The 21,440-nt window shown below is 36.8% G+C and overlaps 4 protein-coding genes across 4 annotated transcripts; all 4 read right to left on the reverse strand.

Annotated features, from left to right (window-relative positions):
- Positions 1–257: 257 nt before the first annotated feature.
- On the reverse strand, positions 258–1,196 carry TAS2R7 (taste 2 receptor member 7). The gene has a single exon (XM_020868759.2). It carries the CDS (start codon positions 1,194–1,196, stop codon positions 258–260), a length of 939 nt encoding a protein of 312 aa, XP_020724418.2.
- A 4,593-nt stretch (positions 1,197–5,789) lies between these two features.
- On the reverse strand, positions 5,790–7,408 carry TAS2R8 (taste 2 receptor member 8). The gene is given in 3 exon segments (XM_020868760.2): positions 5,790–6,007; positions 6,010–6,729; positions 7,381–7,408. Coding segments are annotated over 3 exon segments (966 nt in total).
- Positions 7,409–7,647: 239 nt separating this feature from the next.
- On the reverse strand, positions 7,648–9,249 carry TAS2R9 (taste 2 receptor member 9). Its single transcript, XM_020868761.2, is given in 3 exon segments — positions 7,648–8,204; positions 8,207–8,628; positions 9,239–9,249. Coding segments are annotated over 3 exon segments (990 nt in total).
- An 8,604-nt stretch (positions 9,250–17,853) lies between these two features.
- LOC110121558 (taste receptor type 2 member 10-like) lies at positions 17,854–18,783 on the reverse strand. Its single transcript, XM_020868762.2, has one exon. It carries the CDS (start codon positions 18,781–18,783, stop codon positions 17,854–17,856), a length of 930 nt encoding a protein of 309 aa, XP_020724421.2.
- Between the last annotated feature and the right edge of the window lie 2,657 nt (positions 18,784–21,440).

Below are 21,440 nucleotides of genomic sequence, written 5' to 3' on the forward strand. Positions count from 1 at the left end.
AACGGGAGAGAAAGGAAGCAGAAAGAGAGAAAGCAACGAGAGAGATGGAGAGAAAACGAAGAGAGAGAGGTGGAGAGAAAGAGGCAAAATCAGTTCTGAGATTTCCTAAGTTCTAATCACAAGCATACTAAGTACTTTTTAAGAATAATTGGATGTATGAAACCATCACTAATGCAAGAATTAAAGATAAATTAAGAGACGTCTTGTCTTCTTTTGTCCTACAAAGTGATTGTTTATCTTCATATCTGTTTATGTCCTTAGCAATTCCTTCTTCGTAGGATATATTTTACCTTCCATAGCACCCTTAGAGATGCTTGTCTTAATTTTTTGTTCTCTAGAATTAGGAAGAGTGAATGGCTTGATGGACAGATTAGAGCTATCAACTCACCAACGATCACAGCTAATTCAGTCTCTGGCATAAAGTAGCTGGACGTGGCCACAAGATAGGCCAAGTAGTAGGCAATGAAAAGGAGGAGGAAGGAGATGACAGCCTTCATTGCTCTCACATGAGCTTCTGTGCTGGCATCTCTGCTCCCTGGGGCACGGAGCTGCATTCGCCTGGTGTGTCTGCATAGGGAGAGGATTAGGAGGAGAAATGAGATCAGGGACACAGAAAAGGGAAATAGTGTCAACAGATTGAGACGTATCTTGATGGAAGCATGCTGAGCTTTATGTACTCTGCATCTCCAACTTAAATTTGTTTTCACCTTCATCTTGACACAATGCCTGAAATCATCATCCAAATCCTTAGTGACAGGAAGGCTAATGAACATCGAGAAGATCAAACACCCCAGCAGGATCCTAGGAATTGCCCTGTCAATTCTCCACTTCATCCAGAGGAAAAAGGGATGGAAGAAATTTGCTATCTTGAGGAAATAGAAAATGCTGAGGCAGGTGGCAAACCAGACGCTTAAATGGTTGGTTAGTGTCCAGAAGTAGTCAATGATTCTCATTTGTTTACCACCAGTATAGACATCTGGATACAGGACCATTATGTAACAATCCAATAGTATTATACATAAGAGAGAAATTCTGGAGATGGCCAGGCTTGTGAGGATTAAATCAATGGATGCAATCTTCTTGTGCTTGATCCAGTCCACAAAGTTTACCAGTCCAATGAATGCATTCCCTAAAATCCCCAGTGAACATTCCCCAGCTGCTATGAGCATTAAGATACCCTCCCCTTCACTTGACATGTTAAAATGCAGAAATATCCAATTCACTTCTAGTTGAACAGATGTAGTATCTACATCTACTTCTTGGATTTTGCTGTAATTTTCTTTATCCCTTTTATTGTAGTCTGCCTTGAGATGGAGACTGAAATGACAAATGAAAACTGTAGCTATCTTCCTTAAATCCTAGCTAGTCTTGAACAAGTAAAGCAGTTGTCTGTCCCTGGACCCTTTCTCTATCTATGTCCATTTACTTTCTTTGCGGATTTTACTTTTCCACATGTGCTTAATTTAGGCTGAGCTATAGCATGCTAGGATGCAAATTAGGCTGATTCACTTTCATGGTCTGGCATTTTCTCAGGCTATGTTTTGCAAATTGGGATCATTAATTTGTAATGCACACTAGTGATTTTAATAGGGCTGCCAGATTTACCAAATAAACTTATAGTGAAAAAAGTGAAAGTGTTAGTCTCTCAGTCATGTATGATTTTTTGCGACACTACAAACTATAGTCCTCCAGGCTCCTTTATCCATGCGATTCTCCAGGCAAGAATATTGGAGTGGGAAGCCATTCTTTTCTCGAGAGAATCTTCCTGACTCAGGCATCAAACCCAGGTCTCCCATATTGTGGGCAAATTCTTTACCATTGGAACCACCAAGAAAAACCAGACTTACAGTACATCCAGTTAAATTGAATTCCAGATAAACAATGAAAGAGTTTTTAGTGTATGTCCCAAATTACATGCAATTAGTACTTCTGGGAAGTACTGAAATTCAAATTTAACTGGGTGTCTTGTATTTTATCTGAACCTCAGGGATTTTTTTTTTTTTTTTGTAATTAGAAAATGCACAAAAATTGAAATTTGAACAAGAGTCTTCATTTTGTCAAAATATGGTTTTGATTACTACTAAAAATCCAAAGTTTGGGTCAACACTGAGAACTACATATTTTCAGGAAATTTGAAAGGTTAACACTAAATATAGTCTATTAAATTCTAAAAAAGTGCCTCATTTATCTTGGTTGTTCAGGTGAACAATTATATAGCACAAGGTCTCTTAAAGGAAGGCACTACTAGACATGTGACATTTAAAGGTCATTTAATGTATATTGTTATGCTCTATGTAAGAAGGTGAGGGAGCCATGGTGAGGAAGAGTATTGATTACCTTTACAGTTTTCTTTTTCATTTAAAGTGTTCTCAAGGGCAGTTATATATACAAGGGGGAAAAGAGTAAAATATTGTGCTTCATTCTACTCTTTACCCTCTGCTCTACCAAATTGCATCTGAAAAATTAGGCCCCTGGGCTTTCCAGGTGACACTAGTGGTAAAGAATCCACCTGCCAATGCAGGAGACAGAAGAGACCTGGGTTCAGTCCCTGGGTTGGGAAGATCCCCTGGAGGAGGGCATGGCAACCCACTCCAGTATTCTTGCCTGGAGAATCCCATGGACAGAGGAGCCTGGTGGGCTACAGTCCATAGGGTCACAGAGAGCTGGACATGACTAAAGCGACTTACCATGCACACACATTTAGGTCCTTAACCCTTCTAGGTTGTTAGACAGGGGACTGAAGATGAAATTTACCACATTTCTACAGCCTAGCTCCTGTTTTGAAGTAGCTTCTCTAATTCAGTGTTACAGAGAAACACTTTACTACGTTGTGTTTGTATGGAATAATTCTGGGAATCTCAGTACCTTCCAGGGAAATGCTTATCTTTTCTCATCCTTCCTCCAAGTCCAGACATTTATTCTTACATGTGGCCCTGACTTTGGACAAACTGCTTTCTCAATAGCCAAGTTCATAGGTGAGTGCCCTCCTCTGATCTTGGAAGTAATCCCTGACTCAGGCACACCATTTTCTTCTCTACAGTGTTCTGGTGAGTAACCTACTCACAGTAAATAAAATGATACATTTACCCACATAAAGTTTAGACTATAATTTTTTTGTAAATAAATGTAGATTATATGTTTTACTATTGTTGTCATAGCATGGAAGGTATGATGCAGCTAAAAGGGAAAAACAGTACAAAAGTTCCTCAAAAAACTCAAAATACAACTGTTATTTGATCCAGCAACCTCATTTTTGGGTGTACATACATGAGAACGGAAATCAGGATATTGAAAGAAATCAGGATCTTAAAGAGGTATTTTGTACTCTTAGGCTTACTGCAGTGTTATTCACAATAGCTAAAATGTAAAAACAACCTAGCTGCTCACTGACAGATAAATGGATAAAGAAAACATAGCACATACATATGGCGGGATATTATTTGGTCTTAAAGAAGAAAGAAATCTTCCAGTATGCAAAATCATGGGTAAACCTGGAGGACGTTATGCCAAATGAAATAAGTTAGTTACAGAAAGACAGATCCTATATGATTCCACTTAGATGAGGTATTGAAAATAATCTAAGTCCTGTAGCTAAGAGTAAAACAGTGGTTGCCAGGGCCTGAGGGAAGGAAGTAATGAATAGCTCCTATTAAAGAAGTACGGAGTTTCAGGGAATTCTCAAGTGGTCTGAGGTTAAGAATCCACCTTTCACTGCTGGGGACATGGGTTCAATCCCTGGTCAGGGAACTAAGATCCCACGTGCTGCAACTAAGGCTGCATGCCACAACTAGGCAGCCTGCATTCTGTGTGCCATGACTAAGATCTGATGAAGCCACAAATAAAATATTTTTTTTAAAAAGAGCACAGAGTTCCATTATTGAAAATAAATAAGTGTAAATAAATAGAAGAAATAAATAAATGTGGGAGACAGAAAAATAGAGATCTGGTGTAAAACATTGAGCATCTAATCAACAATACTGTCTCATACACAAAAATTTGTAAAACAATAGATTTCATGTTATATATATACCCTTACTCAATTAAAAAAGAAAAAGAAATTCTGCAAAAGAGCATTTTGTCACAAGTCTGCCACTTTGAGTCCCAGTGACAGTCACTGGAGATATTTGAAATACTGGAGATACAGAAAATAAAACATGAAAGACAGGACTTCAGATGGATAAAAGGAAACCTTCCCAGAAGCACAAATGTTATAAAACATTTATTTCATCAGAGCTTATAAAAGAATATATAGTTAATCCCAACATAGGATGTACAAATTCTTTGTAGACTATATTCATATATTCCATCAAAAATATCAATTCTTCTGTCTTTATCTTTTTGCAAATAAGTGTAGCTTTTATATTTACAATTGTTGTGCAGCATGTAAGTTACAATGCAGTTACTACAGAAAACAGTAGAAAACTTAATAAAACATTATAATACCTGATATACTAGAGATACAGTTGATGACATTTATTTACTTAAGACTAAATACTGGTACTTTGCAAAGTGAATTTTGCATAATCTTATGCAGAAAAATTGATAATCTTCAGGTAATTAATATATTAATTTTAATAAAAGGAAATGAGTAGATTGAAATAGACCTGAATTCAACACAGAGAATGGTGGGGGCCAAAATGTAGAGACAGATCAGAAGAGACATGACTTTAGATGTGCCAGATCAAATGTTTCAATTACACTCTAGAGAGGAAGGAATTGATGTTCACAGTAGAACCACATTTTATTAATGAGTCTTATTTTTCTCTTTTTGCTTTTTTTTTTTTAACTTACTCTGTGTGTTGCAGACATAATAATGCCTTTTTAGTGATAATATGTAGTTATACCACGGTGCATGATACCTTCTTCCCAATTAATTTCTCATCTAAAGTCCTGAATGGGAAAAAAAAATACCTGCAGGTCTTACTAAGGAAAGATCATCCTTCTACCCAAGTTACAAAGAGTACTTAGGAACGCCCCTTAAAGGGAGATGATTGAATGGGTTCTATTCCTAGCCCAGTGCTGGCCTGTTAAGCAAGTTTTTTGTGACAAAATTTAATTTCAAGGAAATGAATAGAAGATGCCTGAGTAAGGTCACCAGGAAATATTAAGTGTGAGACCACCAGAAGTATCACACACTTGGGAGGAGAAAAGTGTGTAATTGGGAAGCTAAACTAGTAAAGACAGAAGAGATCTGAGTTCCTAGTTCATATGTCAAACAGGAGGGACTCAGCAGAGCCAGGAAGGGAGAACAGTTAAGGACCAGCAATGAAGCTGTATGATAGAGGAAAAAAGAGAGAGAGACCACTGTGGTTTCAGATGCACTTTCCATGGGATTTTCCAGGCAAGAATACAGGAGTGGGTTGCCATTCCTTTCTCCAGGGGATCTTTCCAGCCCAAGGATGGAACTCCAGTTTCTTGCATTACAAGCAGTTTCTTTACTATTTGAGCCACCAGGGAAGCCCAGATGCACTTTACTAGGGGCCAAAATAAAATCTTAAAGGAATTTAAGTAGGCATTACAAGACCGATACTGGCAGTGAAGAGACAAAATCAGAAGTGTGAGCTCTGAAATTCTTTTAGGAAAGGGAGTGTAAAGATGAGAGTGTCTGTGGTGTAAAAAGACACAAAAGATATATCCATTAGTGTGCTAATGGGTCTCACTACTCCTCAAAGCTGTGTACCCAAATAAACAGAAAAGCTGGAAAACAATGAGAATGGACCTATAAGAAAAGTGAGTTTTTTATTAGAAAATAAGGTTTGCTATTAAAGTCCTTTTATAAAACCAAGATTTTACATCATGCAAGCTGTTTTCCCATATCTCAGCATCCTGACAGATGTGAGCCTCAGCTTGCTATTTCCAACAATTAATAACAGTGAGTGACCTAAGGGATAAAGAATTGCTATAATCTCTCCAGACATCGTAGCTAACCTGCTTTCTTTCATAAGGTAGCTAAATGTTGCCAAAAGACAGGCCAGGTAGTATACAAAAAGGAAGAAAAGAAATGAATCACTGTTTTCATGGCCCCCACATGGGCCTCTGTGCTGGAGTCTCTGGAGCCTATAACATTGGATTTCATTTGCTTACTGTGTCTCTATAGGGACATAATTAAAAAGAAAAATGAGATCAATGACACAGTAAATGGAATAATTGCTAACAGGTTAAACAGTGTCAATGGGTCGAAGTATTGAATTTTACTCACATGGAACAATTCAGTGACGTTTCTTTTATGTTTTGCAATTTTAAGAAAATCATAATCAGAATTTGTTAACGTTGCTTGTATAAGGCTGATCAACATGGAAATGGCCAGGGACCCCAGCAGGCTCCAGTGAACCACCCTCTCGATTCTCCACTTCAGCCAGAGAAAAAGTCGGTGGGAGAAATCGGCTATCTTGAAGAGATAGAAGACATTGAGGCAGGTGGCAAACCACATCCTTAAGTAATTGGTGAATGTCCAGAAGATATTAAGAATTACCTTTATTTCCTCATTTTCATAAACACCTGGGTAGAGTGCCAGGATGGTGCCGTTGGCTGTCATTACACAAAGCAAACCAATTCTGGAGAGAGATAAACTGGTGAGGATGTAGTCAATTGTGGAGATCTTTTTCTTCTTAATCCAGTCAACACATATTACTAGTCCAATGTATCCATTCACAAACATTCCTATGATGAATTCTGCAGTCGTTATGGTCAGAAAGATGTGGTCGACCGAACATGTCGAGAGAGAACTTCCTAATCTCAAATATTACTGCGAGATGACCAGCAGAGCATGACAAATGCATTCTTCAAATCTTAGAATAATTTTTTCCTTTGTCATTATTTTGACTTTGATATCCTCCAGAAATGTCCAGCTCTCCTCTGAAATAGAATTGCCTCTACATTTATGAAGAATAAGCCAACTGATTGTTGCAAACAGCATAACCAGGTTTGTAGCCTGGATAAATTATAATTATCACCCCTGATGGAGTGATAACTGAAATGTTTTGTTGAAATTGATCTCATGCAAATTAAGAGATTATATTTCATGAATTTGCAATAGGCTTCTTGCTATTAAGTTCTGCATATTTGGATGGATCAAGCGGAATTTCAAATAGGGAGGCACAAAAAAACTAACATAAACACCCATTTAATAAAAGTCAAAATGTGTAAATGAAACTTCATTTTCATCACCATAGATTATAAATTTCCCACAAGTCGAGTCTCCTTGTGAAAATGGATTTTAGTTTTGGAAACAGTGCAATCAGATACAAATTAGTCATGATACAAAATGAGTTATATGATTGATTTTATAGGAAGGGCTGATGTGTTTTAAACTCTCTTCCCCACAGCCTGTGCACTTGAAATTCTTCTTATTGATTTTATTATTGAGTTCAAGGCCTTTACTAGTAAGAGGCAAAAAGTAGTAGAACATTGCTTTGCATTTAGGCAATGATATGAAGTGTGAATATGAGGTTTAGATTAATTTTTCCTGTCAAGATAAAGAAACACATCTGGCTCCATTATAACATTAGATTCAAAATTATTCAAGACAGAAATGAGAAGAAGTATTTAGAATAATGGTAGATATGAATGATTTCCAAGAGCTCATAATAAAAATGGAATGCAAACAACTGAGAAAAGGAAGAGACTCTTCTGTTGATTTCTTTCTACTTAAATCAGGATTCTCTGGGAAACAAAATATTTCCTTATTTTGTGGAAACCCTTCACAACCTCCAGCACCTTCAGAAAAGCCTCCCTCAGCTTGCTGTTTCCCATAAACAGGATGAACGAATAGCTCAATGGGACAATGACAGCTCTTAGGCCACCAAATATCACCTCCAATTTTCCATGAGGAATCAGAAAGCTAGAGGTTACAATGAGAAAAACTGCATAGTACATAATGAAAAGAGCCAGAAAGATGGCTATTGTCTTTATGGCCCTCATGTGGGCCTCTATGTTAGGGTCTCCGGACCCTGTGGCATGAAGTATCATCTGCTTGGTGTGTCGAAGTAAAGAGAAAAATAAAAGGACAAATGAGAGCAGGCAAAGAATAAAGGGAACCATAGTCCCCAGGTTCAGAATAATCCATTTGAAAACAGTTGGAATTTTACTTACTTTGAATTCCCAAGTAATGTTTTCTTCATTATTGATTCTGAAGTCATAAAATGAATCATTATTCAGTGAAACACTAATAATAGAGGAGATGAAAAAGGACATCGGAAGAATCCCAAGGAGACCCTGTTCATCTTAAGCTTCAGCCAGAGGAAAACTGGGTGGGGTATACTGGCTATCTTGAGTAAATAGAAGATGTGGAGCCACGAAGTAAACCAGACAGTTGAATGGTTGCAAGTTGTCCAGAAAATACCCAAAATGTTCATCATTTCACTATGTCTGTATGTATCTGGGAAGAGTACCATAATAAAACCATCCATATATATCACACACAACAAACAGGTTCCGGAGGTGGTCAGGCTGACCAGGATGACGTCAGCCAAGAAGACAGCTCCCTTTTTGACCCAGCCACTGCAGTTTTCCAGTACAATGAATCCATTTCCCCAAATTCCTATTATCAACTCGCCAGTAATCAAGAGTATATATATTGCCTCCATTGTACCTGGTATATCAGCAGAGCATTCTGATTTGGACTGTCTACTGATGATGACTGACTTTCAGCTGTTCAGTAAAGAATGGTATATATGCCTGCCACTTAGGGCATGCAGCAGTTATCTTTTATCTGCCTTCTATATCAGTTGTGATCAGGTCAAGAAGATAGCCGGTTCTGCTCTGAGTTAGAACTGCCCAAAGACTTCATTGACCAAGACCAATAACTCCTTTCATGTGTAGTGATTATTGAAAAGCTCTAAAATGAAAATAGAAATGGATCTGATTTCTGGTATTTGCACCATCTTTCTCATTTTAAACTCTGTGTGTTTCAGATTCATCAATCTATGTTGTTGGCCAGGGACTTCAAAAAGAATAAGTTACTTGGAAAATATGGCTAAGCTTTAATTCAGAGATGTGGCATTATTACCATCTCTAATAACTTGAAGAGTTTCCCTAAAACTGTGGTCTATTTTCTACAAATGCAGGTTTTGGAGCTTAAAAATAATTGTGAATTTAAAGTGCAGAGTAAATGGTAAAAAGTCCAGATGGAATCCTCCAAATTTCTTGCTCTAACAGCATAATATATGAACAAAATAATTCATGCTCAGGAGAATTGCCAACGTTAGCTCCATCATCATTTGGGGATGATGAAACTTACCAAATCTCCATTAACAATATGTTAATTACATATCATTGGATTCCTATTTTATTGGGTGTTGCAATCAAGAACGAGTGAAATAACTTTTCCAAGTTTATAGAAATGTTTTTTTCTTTAGATTAATAAATCTAGTCAATTATTTGGACAGATTTCCTAATATTGGCTTATTCTTATGTTCCTGATATAAAATCTGCTAGTCTTGGTATACCATTATATTGGGGAAATGTTGGCTATTTCTGTATTCTATGATGATTTTTATATTGATATTCATAGCCCAAAGTGAAGAAGCAGGATTAAACTAGATTTCTAGAGTTCAGACAGGTTCTGGTAGCTACATAAAACTTGCTTCACAAAAATTTTTTTAAGTTCTGTTTTCCTTTTGTATAATCTAGAATGGCTCAGATGAAACTATCTCATCTTCAAAAGTTTGGTAGAATTTGTTTTTCATCAGCCTACAGCTACTTTTTTATTGTAACTTTTTGACAATGTCCACTTATTCCTTTATGCAAGTTAGTATGTTTATGTTTTCTTTTCTTTTAAAGTTTGTTATCAGTTAAGATCTATGTCCCTATCTATTCCATTCAAGTTTTAAAAATTATTCAAAAATAATAATTGGAGTGGGTACTCATTCCCTTCTCCAAAGGATCTTCCCAAGCCAGGGATTGAAGCCAGGTCTCCTGCATTGCAGGCAGATTTTTTACCATCTGAGCCACCAGGTAAGCCCATTAAGCTCTCTACATCTATAAGGCAAGAAGAGAGTGCTGCCCTACTACGCACGTTTCAAGAGCTCATTTTTTGAATAGTTGCTGACTTTATCCCCCACCCAATTCCAAACTCCTCACTATATTCACTGAAATTCAGGCAAATCATCAGCAAAAATATTCCCATCAATTTTTCTAACAGCTCGTTTTATCTATTTGCTTGAACTTGGAGTCTTTTTTTAAAAGTCTTTTTATTTTGTGTTGGGGTATAGTTGACTAACAATGCTTTAATAGATTCAGGTGAACAGCAAAGGGACTTAGCCATACATATACATGTATCCACACCCCCTCGCCCCAGCTTTCCTCCCATCCAGGCTGCCATATAACATTGAGCTGAATTCCATGTGTGATACAGTAGGTCCTTGTTGGTTACCCATTTTAAATATACCAGTGTGTACATGCCCATCTGGGCTTCCCTGGTGGTCCAGACAGTAAAAAATCTGCCCACAATGCAGGAGACTCAGGTTCACTCTCTTGGTTGGGAAGATTCCCTGGAGGAGGGAATGGCAACCAACTCCAGTACTCTTGCCTGGAGAATTCCATGGACAGAGGAGCTTGGAGAACTGGAGTCCATGGAATCACAAAATGTCAGACATGACTGAGTGACTAACACACACATGCATGTCCATCCCAAATTCCCTAACTATCCTGTCCCTCCATCCTTTTGCTTGGCAACCATAATTTGGAGTCAATTTTTGTTTTACTGGACAACTTTGGGAGTCTGGTGAAGGCTATGATTTCCTCAGAACAATGTTTTTAAACAAAATAAAAATATATGAATTTCAAAGGAATCCAGATAGATTCAAATATAAGCATTTATATTTTTAATGTGACTTAGTAATTTACTGACCTAATAATGACATCACTATCACAATAATGATTTGTGGTTTCTGGAGGTGAAAAATGACAAGTAATGCTAATGTTTCTGTGACTGTACCTGCATTCAAACCTGAAGGAATGCTAGATTTATGTTAAAGACTACTAAAAATATAAATATTTGGTGCCCACACACATTCATAGATACTTTATTTTTTATTTCTTTACATTTTTAAAAAGTCTTTATTGAATTTGCTAAAATATTACTTCTGTTTTATGTTTGGTTTTTTTGACCGAGAGGCCTATGGATTCTTAGCTCCCTGACCAGGGACTGAACCCTCACCCCTGAGTTGGAAGTGTGGAGTCTTAACCACTAGACCATCAGGGAAGTCTCCATAGGCCATTTTATTTTAAAAACTAGAGTTATTTAACTGAAGGATAATTGCTTTACAAGGTCGTGTTGGTTTCTGCCATACATCAACATGAATCAGCCATAGGTATATATATATACTTATATGTGTCTCCTCCCTCTTGAACCTCCCTCCCAACCCCCACCCCTCCCAACCCCCTAGGTTGTCACAGAGCACTGAACTGAGCTTCCTACATCATATAGCAAATTCCCACTACCTATTTTTCATATGGTAATGTCAGTCAGTCAGTTCAGTCACTCATTTTTTACTGACTCTTTGCGACCCCGCTGACTGCAGCACGCCAGTTCCCCCTGTCCATCACCAACTCCCAGAGATTGCTCAAACTCATGTCCATTGAGTCAGTGATGCCATCCAACCATCTCACCCTCTGTCATCCCCTTCTCCTCCTTCCTTTGATCTTTCCCAGCATCAGAGTCTTTTCCAAGGAGTCAGTTCTTTGCATCAGGTGGTCAAAGTATTGGAGCTCCAGCTTCAGCACCAGTCCTTCCAATGAATATTCAGGACTGATTTACTTTTAAATTGACTTGTTTGATCTCCTTGCAGTCCAAGGAACTCTCAAGATTCTTCTCCAATACCACAGTTCAAAAGCATCACTTCTTGGGTGCTCAGTTTTCTTTATGGTCCAACTCTCACATCCAAGCATGACTACTGGAAAAAACAGCTTTGACTAGATGGACCTTTGTTGGCAAAGTAATGTCTCTGCTTTTTAATATGCTGTCTATGTTGGTCATAGCTTTCTTCCAAGGAGCAAGCATCTTTTAATTTCATGGCTGCAGTCACCAGCTGTGGTGATTTTGGAGCCCCCCAAAATAAAGTCTCTCACCATTCCATTGTTTCCCCATCTATTTACCATGACGTGATGGGACAGGATGCCATGAACTTAGCTTTTGAATGTTGAGTTTTAAGCCAGCTTTTTCACTCTCCTTTTTCACTTTCATCAAGAGGCTCTTTAGTTCTTTGCTTTCTGCCATAAGGGGTGTGTCATCTGTGTATCTAAGGTTACTGATATTTTTCCTGGCAATCGTGATTCCAGCTTGAGCTTCATGAAGCCCTTGCTTCATCCAGCCCGGTATATCTCATGATGTACTCTTCATTTAAGTAAAATAAGCAGGGTGAGTATGTACAGCCTTGATGTACTCCTTTCCCAATTAGGAACTAGTCTGTTGTTCCTTGTCCAGTTCTAATTGTTGCTTCTTGACCTGCATTCAGATTTCTCAGGAGGCAGGTCAGGCAGTCTGGTATGCCCATCTCTTCCCATAGTTTGTTGTGATTCACACAGTCAAAGGCTTTGGCATAGTCAATGAAGCAGAAGTAGATGTTTTTCTGGAACTCTCTTGCTGTTTTGTTGATACAATGAATGTTGCCAATTTGATCTCTGGTTCTTGTGCCTTTTCTAAATCCAGCTTGAACATCTGGAATTTCTCAGTTCATATACTATTGAAGTGTGGCTTGGAGAATTTTGAGCATTACGTTGATGGCGTGTGAGATGAGTGCAATTGTGCAGCAGTTTGAACATTTTTGGGCGTTGCCTTTTTTTGGGATTGGAATGAAAACTGACCTTTTCCAGTCTTGTGGTCACTGCTGAGTTTTCCAAATTTGCTGGCATATTGACTGCAGTACTTTAACAGCATCATCTTTTAGGATTTGAAATAGCTCAGCTGGAATTTCTTCACCTCCACTAGCTTTGTTTGTAGTGATGCTTCTTAAGGCCCTTTGACTTTATACTCTTGGATGTCTGGCTGTAGGTGAGTGACCACCATTGTTGGTATCTAGATCATCTTTGCATGAGATGTTCCCTTGGCATCTCTAATTTTCTTGAAGAGATCTCTAGTCTCTCCCATTCTATTGTTTTCCTCTATTTCTTTGCATTAATCATTGGAGAAATGCTGATAAAGTGAGAATATTGCTTCACACCTATTAGGATACTTATAGTGAAAAATCTAGAAAATAATAAATGTTGCAGAGAATAGGAGAACTTTGAAACCTCATACATTCATGTAAGAATGTAAAATGATACAGCCACTAGGCAAAACAGTTTGGTGGTTCTTGAAAAATTTAAATATGTTGCTAACGGGGAGAGGGGATGGACTGACAGTTTGGGGTCACTAGATGCAAACTATTACACATGGAATGGATGGACAGTAGTGTCCTATTGTATTGCACAGGTAATCATATTCAATGTCCTGGGATAAACTATAATGGAAAATAATATAAAAAAGAACACATATATATGGTGACACAGTGGTAAAGAATCTGCCTGCCAATATAGGAGATGCAGGAAACACAGGTTTGATCCCTGGGGCAGGAAGATCCCCTGGAGGAGGAAACGGCAACCCACTCCAGTATCCTTGCCTGGAGAATGCCATGGACTGAGGAGGAGCTTGGTGGGCTACACAGTCCATGGAGTTGCAGCATCGGACAAGGCTGAACAACTGAGCGCAGCACATAAGTGAGTCACTTTGCTGCTCAGCAGAAGTTAACACAACATTGTAAATCAACTATATATATATATATATATATACATATATATATATATATATATTTGAAAGCTTCATATAGGAATTACCACATGACCCAGTAATTCCACTTTCAGGCATATTCTGAAAATAGGGACACAGATGGTGGTACACTAATATTTGTTGCAGAATATTCACAATACCAAAGGTAGAAATCACTCAAATGTTCATTTAACAGATGAATTTATAAACACAAATGTAGAATATACATATACTATGGAATTTTACCCAGCCACAAAAAGGAATGAAGATCCAAAACATGCTACAACATGAAAACATTATGCTGAGTGAAAGAAGCTAGTCATAAAAAACAAAACTTTTTATGATTTTACTTGTATGAAGTACCTAGAATAAGTCAATTAATAAAGCCAGAAAGTAGATTAGAGGTTCCAGGAAGTTGGGAGAGGGAGAATAGAGAGTTACAGCTGAGGGGGTACAGAGTTTTTGTTTGCTGTGACAGAGGTTTTGAAAATAGTGGTGATGGTTGTATAATACTGTAAATGTAACAATACCACACAGAATTATACACTTAAAATGTTAAAGTGGAAAATGTTACATTGTATATATTTTACTACAATAAAAAGATGTTTTGTTTGAAATAGACAGCGATATTTTAAAATCAGTATGTGAAAATTTGTTACCAATAGTGAAGTACAAGCTGGAATCAAGATTACCAGGAGAAATATCAATAACCTCAGATATGCAGATGACATCACCCTTATGGCAGAAGGGAAGAAGAACTAAAAAGCCTATTGATGAAAGTGAAAGAGGAGAGTGAAAAAACTGGCTTAAAACTCAACATTCAAAAAATGAAGATCATGACACCTAGTCCCATCATTTCATGGCAAATAGATGGGGAAACAATGGAAACAGTGAGAGACTTTATTCTCTTGGGCTCCAAAATCACTGCAGATGGTGACTGCTGCTGCTGCTGCTGACTGAAGCCATGAAATTAAAAGACACTTGCTTCTTAGAAGAAAAGCTATGACCAACCTAGACAGCATATTAAAAATCAGAGATATTACCTTGCCGACAAAGGTCCATCTAGCCAAAGAAATGGTTTTTCCAGGAGCCATGTATGAATGTGAGAGTTGGATCATTAAGTTGAGTACCAAAGAATTGATGCTTTTGAACTGTGGTGTTGGGGTTGCAAAGAGTTGTACATGACAGCAAATTGAACTGAACTGTGATGTTGGAGAAAACTCTTGAGTGTCCCTTGGACTGCAGGGAGATCAAACAAGTCAAATCTAAAGGAAATCAGTCCTGAATATTCACTGGAAGGACTGATGCTGAAGCTGAAACTCCAATACTTGGGCCACCTGATGCAAAGAGCTGACTCTTTGGAAAAGACCCTGATGCTGGACAAGATTGAAGGCAGGAGGAGAAGTGGATGACGGATGATGAGATGGTTGGATGGCATCACCTACTTGATGGACATGAATTTGAGCAAGCTCCAGGGGTTGGCGATGGACAGGGAAGACTGGCATGCTGCAGTCCATGGCAGTCACAAAGAGTCGGACACGACTGAATTACTGAACTGAACTGAGCAGACAGCAAAGAAGTGGGAAATCTAGAAGAAAACATAAGAGATAGAAAAAGAGAAATGAGAAGATAGAAAATTAATATAAACTTTATTACAATAAGTGTAAAGATGTTTACTCGATCATAATTTTCAGATTCGAATATTAAAGCATTGAATATCAGAGATTTGTTTTCTACAGGACACAATAAAAGAAAAAATAGATACTGAAAACAAACAGATGGACCCTTGAAAATACATAATGAATATGAAGTGAAGTGAATATATATATAAATATTAAGTGAAGAATTAGCGATTTCTAACATGGAAGAAGCATGTTAAAAACTTGGAAAAAATAAAATTCAAGGTAAAAACCTGCATGAGTTACCAAAGAGTTTAATAACAATAATAATAATGATTTAAAGAACAGGGAAACAAATATAACTATCAACATTGTTTCAAATTAGGTGCAGCTATAAATGAAAGAATTCAATTGTTGTGAATGTAAATGGATAATCTATTTCAAATTGATTCATAATGAACATGGATATAGAGGTACAATATCACTAGCATGATTCATCTAATGAAAGTTAGATGAATTTAATCTAGTAGATGAATTCATCTAATTCATCCAATGATATTCTAATGAATATCATAAACATGGCTCCATCTAATGCATATAAACTTGCAGCATCAAACTTCTTCCAAGTAAACATGACTATTCACAAAAATAGATCTTGTATTAGGCCAAATAAATCTTATCCTAGGCTATCATGAAAATATGTTGCTTGCCCAAATTCAATATAATAAAATATCAATATGAAAAATCACCTTTAACATAACTCATATAGCTGAAAAATATTCTGTTAAATAACCTTTGAATTAAGAGGCAATTACAAAGGATATCTCAGGACTCTGTGCTGAATGACAATATAAGAACCATTTGTCAATGCTGTGGAATGTACCTAAATCAACAGGCAGAAAATAAATAGCTTTGAATTCATTTACAGAAAAAGAAAAATTGAAATAAAACTAGGAAAGGACAACTAGTCTTTGTTTTTAAGAATATGGCAAATGTGTTATCTCAATTAAATTGAAGCAGAAAAGAGAATTTGGCAAACCAGACATCTAGAGAAATCCCATCAGTCCAGAATACATAAAAATATGGAAAACTAGTCTTCAGAATTATTTTAAGTTCATGACCCACCTGTCAGTGAAAGAAAAAACCTTCAGATGCCAAAAATGGTGGGAAAGTACACATTCTGAGAGAAAAAGTGGGTAAATGTACTAAAAATAAAGCTTTTGGGGCATTTGCAATCTGTTTTAAATTAGAGTTTAAGATTTAAAGTCTTGTGTGTATGTAGGATAAGGTAACTAGTTTTGGCCTCTACAAGGCTAGAATCAAGATTGGAACCAGGAAACTTGAAAAGAAATTTGTTAAAGGGCAAACATGAAAATAACATATGCTCAGCAAAAGGTTAAAATTAGGGGACCTTATCTCTCACCATGACATGGAATGAAAGGAGAATGTGAAGGTTTTTTGGTTCTGAGAATTTCTAATAACAGACTTGTATACACGTATATTTGGGATCATGTAGTTCTACCCACAGGGCTTCCCAGGTGGCGTCAGTGGTAAAGAATCTGCTTGCCGGTGCAGGAGACACAGGAGATGTGGGTTTGATCCCAGGGTCAGGAAGATCCCTTGGAGTAGGAAATGGCAACATACTCCAGTATTCTCTCCTGGAAAATTCCACGGACAGAGGAACCTTGTAGGTTACAGTTCACAGGGTCACAAAGAGTCAGACACAACTGAGCACATGCATGCACACCCATTTGCAGTACTATTCATAAAGCCTAAAAAATTCACACTGAAAATTTAAAGAAGTTCAAGACTAATTTCATGTAAAATCACTGGATTTGAAAAATAGAAAGATTCATTCCATCAGTGCTCTGACCCTCTTTCCACCATGATTACTGTTACTCCATCAAAAATGCATTAGTTAAAAAAAGAGAGAGAGAACATTAGGAATCAAATAGTAAGAACAAAAGCAATCTTTTAAAGAATTTAAAATGCACACTTGGAAGAAACAAAAATGCATACTCAAGAGAAGCACTTTTGTATCTGCTTCTCACTCCCATGTTGTAAGTGTCAAGATTGATCATAACTTTCTCTTAGCTTTCCTTCCTAAGATTTTGTGGTAAAAGACTGCCAATGCTTCAGGAAAGTGAGGTAAAACATAATGAGAAATCTTATTTTAGAGACTTATTCCCACCGTCAACATCTTTATGGTGAACAGTCTCCAGGTAGTTTTTTTCTCTGGGTCTTGGGGCTGTGGAAAGAAGGAACTGCGATAGAGGGAGTCAGACTGAGCCACTCAATTTGTGCATGGGATTAAAATCTCCTTGAAGAGTGGAATTCCTTGAAACATAGTCAAAACCATTCTGGAAGATTTTGGTGATGTTCAATAACACAGTTAAAACCAATGCAAGAAAGTAGTGCGAGTTGAAAGACTTCTTCAGGAATTTCTTCACTAGATTGTTTTCTTGGAACATCCATTTCTCCTTAAGCCTGTCAAGGAGTTCTGAGGAGCTTCTCTTTCCTCCAGCAATTTAATTGCTTCAGTACCCTCAAAAAAACTTGCTTTAGCTTGTTGTTTCCTAGAATTAGGATAAATGAGTGTCCCCAGGGATAGAGGGCTGTGATGGTCAGACCAAAAATAAACAACAGCTTGCTTTCTGACATAGTAGTGCATGATATTTCTATGATAATGCCTATAAAATACAAGATAAAAAGGATGATAAAAGATATCAAAACTTTCATTGCTTTGATATGTGCTTCTGTGCTGGGGTCTCTGAATCCTGTGGCGTTCAATAGCATCCTCTGATTGTGCCTCCAAAGGGAAATGAACAATAGGATACATGTTATCAGGCATAGTATGAAGACCAGAAGTGTTCCTAGATTGAGCAAAATCTGGTTTCTAAAGAATTCACTTTTATGCACTTTGACTGAAAAGACTATGCTTCTATTCTTTGCTCTAATATCACTAATTATCTTCACAGTTAGTGGAAAAGTAACTAACCATGAAATAAGCAAGCATCCCATCAGAAGAAGAAGAACCCTTTTGATGTCACTCCTCAACCAGAGAAAAATGTGATGGGAAAAATTGGCTATCTTCAGGAAATAGAAGATGCTGAGGCTGGTGGCAAAAAAGACACTTGATGGATTCAGAATTACCCATAAGTAAGTAACACAGTCAATTAGGTAACCAGAGGAATACATTTCTGGAGAAAAAATCTTCACAAATCCATCAGTAGTTATTAACCCTATCAGGCAAATTCTGGAAGTAGCTAAGCCCATGAGAATAAAGCTGATAGTAGAAAACTTCTTGTTCTTCACACATTCAATGCAGTATGCAAGTCCAATAAATCCATTCCCTAAAACCCCCAATATTGACTCACTAACTGCTACAAAAATGAGGAGGCCTTCTGGTAGACTCAGCATATCTGCCAATCCCTAATATTGTTTCTGTTCCATCAGCCTTAAATTACCTGCTGCAGAATGAGGGAGGCATATATTGCTGCTTGGTGATTTTCTTCTCTTTCATTAATAAAGAATTGCAAGTGCCCCCATTACTGCTTTGTGATGGAATCCAAAATAGCTTCAGGGAGAACCCTCCAGTTATGTCTAAAATTTAGCTGGTCTAGAGAATGTGTGTCCAGACTGAACACCTTTCTCAATTTGTTAAGATGCAAATAAAAGTTTCTATTTCATGAATTCTACTTGCCCTCCTGAGACTATTTTGCATTTGTCACCCTGGATTGGACAGTAGGAATGGCAAACATATGCCTACAGAAAACAGAGCAGAATAGAAAGAAAAATTGAACTTCACCTTTTTCAGTGTCAGCATTAACACTGTCATTTATTTTGTGTTAATAATAACATTTTAGATATATAAAACAAAAATAGTGTATAGAAGAGATGTGTGAAATTAGTATTCTTTATCTCTGTGAGGAGATAAAAGCTGCTTCTTTGAGATCAATAAAAATGATTAGCCTTTAGCCATGCTGAGAAAAAAAGGGGCCAGAAGTGAAATGGGGTATAGCAACTGACCCCATGGACATTTAAAGGATTATTACAAGCATTTCTGTGTCAACAAATTTGCTAAATTAGATGAACCCTGTCAATTCTTTGAAAAATAACAGTTGAAAAAATTCACACAAGAAGAAATAGGTAATGCAAATAGGCCTAAATATATTTTAATCAAAACACTAGTCAATAACCTTCCAAAACATAAAGCACCAGGCACAGGTGGAGTTACTGGTGAATTCTAACAAACATTTATGAAATATTGTGCTAATTCTCTTTAGTCTCTTTCAAAAAACAGAAGCAGAGGGGATATTTTACAGCTCATTCTAAGGTCAGCCTTCAGTTCAGTTCATTCCAGTCACTCAGTCGTGTCTGACTCTTTGCAACCCCATGAATCACAGCATGCCAGGCCTCCCTGTCCATCACTTACCATAATACCAAAACCAGACAAAGACATTGAAGCTAGAAGCTAAAGCTATAATAAACCAGTATCACTCATGGCAATAGATGTGAAAAATTTCAACCTCATATTAGCAGATAAAAATCCAACAATGTATACAAAATAATTGTATGGCACAAACAAGTGGAATTAAGCCTGAGTATACAAACTGGTTCAATATTTGAAAATCATTTAATGTAACCCATCATATCAACAAGCAAACAAAAAAATCACACAATATATCAAAAGATGATTAAAAAGCATTTGACAAAATCCAACCTTCATTCATGATAAAAACTCTCAGTAAACCAGTAGTAGAGGAAAATATCAACCTGATGAAAACTATCTATAACAAGCCTAGAGCTGGAACTATACTTAACGCTGAATTATTCAAAGTTTTTCTAACAATATCAGGTACAAGGCAAAGTTAACCTCTCTCACCATTCCTTTTCAGCTTGTACTGGAAATTCTAGCTAATGCAATAGAAAAAAAGAGAAATAAGAGGTATACAGGTTGGGATGGAAGAAATGAGACTACCTTTTACTGTAGTTGACATGAACATCTACGTAGAAAATACAAAAGCAGTGATCAAAAAGCCTCTGAAATTAATAAGTAATTATTATAGCAACATAGTAAGATATAAAGTTAAGAGACAAAAGTCAATTGCTTTCTTATACACCAGCAATGAACACAAGGAGTTTAAGATTAAAAACACAATACCATTTCCATAACATCCAAAAATTGAAATGCATAGGTATAAATATAACAAAATAAGTGCAAAACTTTTATGAGGAAAACTACAAAATTCTGATAAATGAAAATAAAGAACTAAATAATTGTAACAATGATCCATGTTAATTGATAGGAAGACTCAGTATTTTCAAACCGCAGGTTCTTCTCCACTTGATCTATAGATTCAGTGCAATCCCAATCAAAATCGCACCATGTTATCTTGTTGATACTGACAAATTGATTTTAAAGTTCATATGAAGTGTCAGAAGACCCATAATAGCGAACACAATATTGGGGAGAAGAATAAAGTCAGAAAACTGACACTTCCTGAGGTCAAGACTTAAACAAGACAATGTGATATTGGCTAAAAAAAAAGACATCTAAATGGGACAGAATAGAGAGCCCATAAATAGACCCACATATATAATCAATTGTCCTTTAACAAAAGAGCAAAAGCAATATAATGGAACAGTCTTTTCAACAAGTAGTGCTAAAACAATCAGACATCCACATGCAAAAAGTAAAATCAGGCACATAACTTATATTATTCACAAATATTAATTTAAAGCACATCACAAACCAAAATGTAACCAAAAATGTACAAAATTCATAGTAGAGAGCATAGTAGAAAATCTAGATGATTTGGGGAATGGCAATCACTTTTTAGATAAAAACACCACAGGCAAAATCTATGAAAGAATTGATTGATAAGCTAGACTTCATTAAAATAAAAAATTTCTGCTTTGCAAAAGACACTGTCAAGAGAAGGAAAAGAGAAGCCGAAGATGGGGAGAAAATATTTGCAGAAGACATATCTAACAAAAGAACATCTTCCAGAATATATAAAGAAATCATAATGCTAAACAAAAAGCAGATAAGAAACCTGATTAAGAACTGGGAA

The sequence above is a fragment of the Odocoileus virginianus genome, chromosome 23, assembly GCF_023699985.2.
Source record: "Odocoileus virginianus isolate 20LAN1187 ecotype Illinois chromosome 23, Ovbor_1.2, whole genome shotgun sequence".
NCBI classification, from domain to species: Eukaryota; Metazoa; Chordata; class Mammalia; order Artiodactyla; family Cervidae; genus Odocoileus; species Odocoileus virginianus.